Raw genomic sequence first — 7238 nt, forward strand, 5'->3', positions numbered from 1 at the left:
TTTTTCCCCCAGCCACATTAGAGATATAATTCAGAAAACTGTTCTCTGAAATGTGTCATGAAGAACCACAGGGCTAACTTCTATATCTAATTTCTATATCTTCTTTCATTCGTTTTGTGTTTTGTCTCGTTTTTCAGCATTTCTCTAGCATGAGGAATAAAGTAAAGAATAACAAAAGTGTAGTGTTTGAAGGAAGGTTTTGTAGTGTCATAACAATTTGCATGTATGTCAGTTACTTGTGAAAGAAAATTAGTTGTTTCAATTTAGCACAGCATCACAGAATCTAGAGTTGGGAGGAACCTTTAAAGATCATCTCATCCAATTCCACTGCAACGAACAGGGTCACCTACAGCTACATCAGTTTGCTCAGAGCGCTGTCCAGTTTGGCCTTGAGTATATCTCCAGAGACATGGCACCCATCACCTCTCCGGATAACCTGTTCCAGTGCCTCACCTCCCTTATTGTAAAAAACTTATTCCATATATCCCTGTCCTTTAGTTTGAAAATAATTCATCACTAAGTGAAGGAAATACTTGAATATATGTAATTACAATTTTAGTATCTTAAAAGTTAACTTCCTCTCTTCTTCAGTCTAGGTAAGTTTTTAAGTTCAGTATTTTGGACTGAAATAGCAAAGACATTGATACATTGGTGATGCACATTCTAGAGCATGACTGTGAGACACAGACCTGCCTAACTTCACAGATCCTCACTGCTGCTGCACATGTTGTATTTTAGCCATCTCATCTCACATTGCAAGCCCATAGGCAGTACTGCTGTATGAAGTTAAATCACTGCTGTTTAGATTGCAATTTCGTAGATCTTTTTCAGAAAAGAGAGGTACAGTTTTGAGGTAGCAGTAATGACTGCTTCTATTTTCGAAGATTTGAGCAAGCCCAGCCATGAAACAGATGTCAATTGTACTAAGTACTGTACAAATACAAAGCAAAACGGGGCACCTGCCCCAGAGAATTCCCTTTCTTGAGGCTTCTCTTCGTTTGGATTCATGCAGCTGGAGTTTCCCTGCTGTCTACTGTATGCACATTCCAAAGTTGAATTCACGTGCTGCATCAAGGTGTGGAGCTAGGCCATGGGAAGTTGTTTTCATGAGCTCTGATCTCCAAGACTTCTGCATTCTAGTGACAGTGCAAGCTGCAGCCTTGGCCAGCGTTGCGCATGCTAGGCGTGAGGAGCAGGTTAGGGCTAGCTGCTGGCTGATCATATGTCATTTGTTGTTACCCTTAGAGATATGTACTCCCATGTGATGTGACCTGCATTTTGGCTTTGGTGCACATGCTTACAGAATGGAGGACAGTGAGTATGTGCTCATGTGTAGGTTTGAACCAATCCTTGGTTGACTGCTCACACTATCTCGAAGCATTTTTGAGTGTGATAAAACTCCAGTTGATTGGAAAATTTATTGTTTGACTCAAACCTGAATACTCTCAGGTTGAAAAAATCTTTTTTAAATTTTATTTTCCTGAACGTATTTGATTTCTTCTGCCTGATTGCAACCTCATGCTTGTATGACCAACTTCCTTACTCAATACACTTCTTTTTTTGCCTAGTAACCCCTCTGCACCTATTTAAATTGTTATTTGTATAGCATGTTTCACAGCTTGGAACTATTTATTTCTAGCAGAGTCTTTGTTGTCTCTGTCTTCATGGCTGCTAGCACATCACTATAAACGTTCCTTGTTAAACATGTTCATATCATCTAGTGTTGTCTAATCTCATACTTCAAAGCAAGTACTGAAACCTGTGGGTTTCTAAAAGCCCATAGCAGCATTCAGCAAGCAGAACTATCTGTTTAACATCAGGCTTTGGGGAAATGAAAAACAGCATTCACATCTGCTCTTCCTTACCTTTGGGAACAGAAATAGATGTAGCACAGCTTTTTGCATTGTCTGCAATCCAAGCTGTTTTTGCTCATTGAAAGGTAGCCCTGGTCCTTGAAACCTCCTCTCCAGACAGAAGAGCTTTTAATCAAACCAGAAGGTTTTATGCACAGGGAAGTCTTTACAAGTTTCAGCAAGCATCAATGAATGTCAGCAGGTACCATTTTTTCCGCATGGAGGAATTCACTTCTTTGTCTGATGCCATTTTGTCAGACTGCCCCTCTGCTGCCATCTGTCCTACGGCAACAACACGTAACAGAATACTGGCAGGAAGATTCAACCTCTACTGCCACACCACCAGCATCTGCCTCTGATGTTGTGGGCCAACAGAATACAAAAGGAACCATTACTTTCAGAGCAGCACTCATAAATTAGGAGATGCCTCTTTTGATGCTTTTTCCCTAAAATGTGAAAAGCCTTTTCTAGTGCTGCCAGAATTCTTTTTGATTTTGTTTGTTTCTTTCCAAATACACCTTTCTGTTTTGGATCATACAAACCAACACTTGATGCGCAGATTTCTGAATCCAGGAACCAGGAGACTAGAATGGAGTACTTGGAAGGGACCTGCAGAGGTCATTGATCCCACCCTCAGGGTCTGTTGTTAGCACACTCAGCCCCAGCCTCATGACCAGGAGATGCAGGTGTGGGCGAGGGGGTCAGGAGGGGCTGACCAGGCCAAGGAAAGGTGCATATATTAGTGTTAGTAAAGCTGCTTGCAAAGCTGTGCAAGCTAACAACACTTTTTTTTCCTAAGATTTGCTAAACTAAAGCTTGCAAACTTCAGTAGATGCTGAATTAGTGAAAAATTATATTTAAATGTTTTTATGATTGATTTTTTCGTGATTGCATATCTTTTTAAATAAAGCGTGGGGTGGTTTTTTTTTTTGTACTTGAGGAAGGTTCAGTGATTCTCGTGCAGTAACTTAAATCTTTCTCTTTATGAGGTTATCTTAAGGTTAATTTTTATTTTTTATGGTTAAGGTTTTACTGATAATACAACACGTCATTTAAAGATACATGATGAAAAAACAAAGGGAAATCTATGCTTAAGCATATCTATAATCTCCAGTTGTAGTCTGTAGATTTTAAAGGAAAATCCACTGAAATACCTGCATGAAAATATCTGTGTAATGAGAACTGTATTAACTGCAAGTTTTCCCTTGGATTCCTTTTCCTAATTGTAAGCCCCACCTTCCCCCTTTTTTTTTATTTCCCATCTATGCAAAATCATAATGTATAATATATAATATATGTATAATAATATCTGGTTTGATTAAAATATCCAGACCCTCCAAGAGTCTGGAGGGACTCTTTGGTAATTAGCATAGTAATTATTTATGTAAAATATTCAGAAGTATTATGCATACCCCATGAACTTCAGCTGCTGATGCTGTCAATTTCAGTATTTTTTCTTCCAGTTTAGTCATTCTAGAAATAACATCTAATGTTGTTTCCCACATCACAACCAAGGAGTTGTCATATTTATTTAACCAGCTCCATCTGGCTCCCAGTAGGTCCCAAATTTCATTTTTTTTCACTACCTCGCACAGATTCCTCCAGTGCAAACAGAGTGCAGAAGGAAAAAAATTACCAAGTCGGTTTTTGTTTGCTGAAAGAAATGTCTTTATTGTAGAAGAGAGGATTCAATATTTTTTACATTGTGTCCTGACTCACAGATTACTCAGTCTTTGAAGGGGAAAACACAGTCTTCTGGCACAGACTGATGCTGTGCTGCTTACCTGTGGGAGGGTTTCTTGGTTTTGTTTTTGGGCTGAAGATGGTGAGGTCCATGAGCAGCTGGTGCCAAGGCTTTAGCTGCCATGCCTGTAGGCCATGGTGTTGGGGAAGGTGTGGGTGGGTGAAGCATTACCAACCACCCTGCAGCATCCTGGGAGCCATTGGTCAAACACTTGCACGTTAGGTGACTTGCAAGACTTTGATCTAAATTTGCTTTGCTTATAATTTTCCTGCCACAGTGGCAGAAATGGTTCTTGTGGTTTTACTGCAAATCAGGGAGTTTCTGGAGCTCCTGAAGCACATACCACGTCTGAAACTTTTTTAAGATCCACCATATCATCAGGTATTTTAGCTTGTCTCTAGTAAGGGTACGCAGTGGTCAGGCTTTGTAGCCAGCTGCCAGAGGAGGTGGTGGAGTTCCCATCCCTGCGATATTTAAGGAACATGTGGACATGGTGCTTGGGGACATGGTTTAGTGATGGAACTCAGTGATTAAACAGCCTTTTCCCACCTGGAAGATTCTGTGTTTCTATGACCTTAGGGATAGGAAAAGGAGCAAACTGCACTGAGCTATGAGAAATGCTGGAGCAATGGGTGTTCAAAATATCTTGTTATAAGCCATAGGAAGGAAAGAGTGGAAGACGATGTTACCACAGCAGAACTATGTTTTTACTTGTGAATAGCGTTTAGAACATAAGGTGATGCAGGCTGATAGTAGACAAAATTACTCCCCCTACAGAAATATTGGAAGTTACCCTTTCAATACAGAGGTAGAAGGCTTCTCTGTTAGCTTGCTGACTCCCTTCACTGCAGGGAGTATAGAAAAGCATTTCTTGAAGGCAGTGTGAAGAGAGTCCTGTCCATGAACTGTAGTCATTTGTATGATATAAAGTGTAGTACAAAAGAGGGAGTCATTTGAGACATTGCAGCTAGAAACAGAGCAGCTTAGGTTGGAAGGACTCTTAAATATCATCCAGCTCCAACCCCCATGCTGCAGGCAGGTTTGCCAGAGTCTAGATTGGCTTGCCCAGGGCCCCATCCAACTTGGCCTTAAACACCTCCAGGGATAAAAGTTATGACAAATATGTATAATTAATTTTTTTTGGAGAAGACTAAGGCTGTATTGGTCTGACTATTCCTAGTTTTATGAAGAAGTACGTCGTTCCTAAGGATAATAAGTTGCTTTTTGGGAAGCTGAGCTTGTGAAAATTAATATTAAGATTTATCCTGGTATTTATCTATATCACTGTCTGCATTTGGTAAAGGTTTTGTGAGATGTGTGCTTTAATCAGCTGGTTGGAAGAGAAAGGTTCCTTTGCTGTATTTTTTAGCATCTCTTACAAGGCTGTGTTATTTCTGCCTGGACTTCTGTAGCTTTGAAATAAACTTTTAGGTTCTCCAGTCATCAGTAATATTTGGGGGTACCTGTACTGTAGAAGCAGAATCATGCATTGTTATTTTGTGTATTCAGATCTCCTTTTGATGTTTCACAAAGCCTGAAAGAGTTCAACGTTTCAGAAGGACAGATTTCTGAATGATGTGACTTTTTTGGTGATAATTGAGGCAGAAATCTACTTTTTCTACCTTTTTTCCTCACTGTCAGTGTATTTATTGATTATTCACTGAAAGACATGATCTGATATTTTAAGATTGTGAAATAGGCATGTTTTTCACTTACTGACTTTTGCAAACTAAAGCCTTGCTTTTTAAAATGATACAGTATTCTGTGATTTTTTTTAATCTGGAAAAGTTCTTTATTCATACGCATAAATGCACTCAGAATAGGCTTTGTACACATTGTTGTTATTAAATCACTTTGAAGTACAGCAAAGATTGTTCTCACAGTTAAACTCTTCTGTTCTCCTCTTTACCCAGGAGCCCTCACCAAAGTAAAGGAGAGTAAGCGGCATGTGGAAGAGGGGAAGATGGAGCTCCAAAAAGCAGAGGGCATTCAAGAACGCTGTAACATTATTTCTTTTGCGACCCTAGCAGAAATTAATCATTTCCACAAAATCCGTGTGAGAGACTTTAAATCACAGATGCAGCATTTCTTGCAACAGCAAATACTTTTTTTTCAAAAAGTGACACAGAAGTTAGAAGAAGCTCTTCACAAGTATGACAGCGTTTAATCTCTGGACTTCAATTTGTGGACTTTGCTCAGTACGAACATGACTTAAGCAGCGGAACAAACTCTGTTGCTGTTAAAGAGCTATTACCAGTGGTAGATGTGGTACAAGAATGGTTTGTGTTCACTTGGAATCAGGATTTTATCTCTGATTATGTAGGAAGGAAACAGTTATACGGCTATGTAGTAGAAAAAGTACCACGCATTATAACTAAGTTATACTGTGTATGCCTACACTACCATTGTAACTTTTGAAATAATGAGTATACTATTTGCCTTATTGCTTTTTGAAACATGGTATTTTAGTGCATACTTTGTAGACCTCAAAACCCTTTGGGTCTTTAAGGAAGTTGGCTAGATAAAAGCCTGCTTCAGCTGCCTTTTTACTTTCCTAGATTTGGATTTCCTAAATTCAAACGATTCTCTGTTTACAGATTCCTACTAGAGCAGCTATGTGATTCTGTGCCTTTAGACTCTATTTTTCCTTTTCTAGTAAGTCACATTTTTACGATTGAATGAATGAAGGGTTGATGCCTATGACAAGAACTGATTATGAAACCTCATATTAACTGGAAATAAATGAGCTGCCATCCAATTTGCACAGCAAGTACTGTCTTACAATAAACGTTGGCTCAAAAGTAGAACTTAAATCTATTCAGACTTTCCCTGAAAGTGGAGACTACTTGTTACATGTACTAGGATGTTAAGCACATATACAAAGTACACCACTGACCCCCCTTTCAAAAAAGAATATTACGCTGAGGGGATTTTAGTATAAAGCATTACTGTGAGTGGAAATTTGAACTAGCCTAATAACAGGGATGTTTATCATGGGGATATAAATGCTATGTTGATAGAACTTTTTTAAGTAGGAAATTATTTGCTCATTGTTCATTTGCTGATTCAGTTTCACTTCAGACTTGCATCTACATTGCCTGTTGTCTAAGTTGGGACTCCACTGTGATTCATTAGTCTACTCTAAGGTTACAAATTTTCAGGGATGTTCAGTAATATAAATGGTCTGAAATAAGACTTGGCTGAACTAACCTGGAAAACAGGTGGCATGTTTATGTTTATAACACTTGTCTTAATTTTTGTATAAATATTTTTGACAAGCAGGGTGCATTTATATATATGTAAACACTATATTTTAAAGAATTTTCTGGCTTATTTCCCTTGAATTAAGTCTGAAGTCTGTCTTTATAACCTATTGGTTCCCTTCTTATAGGTCAGTATCAGAAGGGGTTTTTATTTATCCTATCCTTTTCCTCCTAAACAAAAATAACAGAAACTTCCGAGGAGGCAAAAATCTTTTCTTTTCTTTTCTTTTCTTTTCTTTTCTTTTCTTTTCTTTTCTTTTCTTTTCTTTTCTTTTCTTTTCTTTTCTTTTCTTTTCTTTTCTTTTCTTTTCTTTTCTTTTCTTTTCTTTTTCTTTTCTTTTCTTTTTTCTTTCTTCTTCTTCTTCTTCTTCTTCTTCT

At 38.3% G+C, this 7238-nt stretch overlaps 1 protein-coding gene across 1 annotated transcript in view; it reads left to right on the forward strand.

The window, feature by feature from the left end:
• The window catches only part of SNX18 (sorting nexin 18), a 25735-nt gene extending 18643 nt beyond the window's left edge, over positions 1-7092 (forward strand). Inside the window, exon 3 of the mRNA XM_010725415.2 lies at positions 5511-7092. Coding sequence (XP_010723717.1) covers positions 5511-5764 — 254 coding nt within the window. The 3' untranslated portion in view covers positions 5765-7092. The remainder of the gene's footprint in view (positions 1-5510) is intronic.
• The last annotated feature ends 146 nt before the right edge of the window (positions 7093-7238 follow it).

This window comes from Meleagris gallopavo, chromosome Z (genome assembly GCF_000146605.3).
Source record: "Meleagris gallopavo isolate NT-WF06-2002-E0010 breed Aviagen turkey brand Nicholas breeding stock chromosome Z, Turkey_5.1, whole genome shotgun sequence".
NCBI lineage: Eukaryota > Metazoa > Chordata > Aves > Galliformes > Phasianidae > Meleagris > Meleagris gallopavo.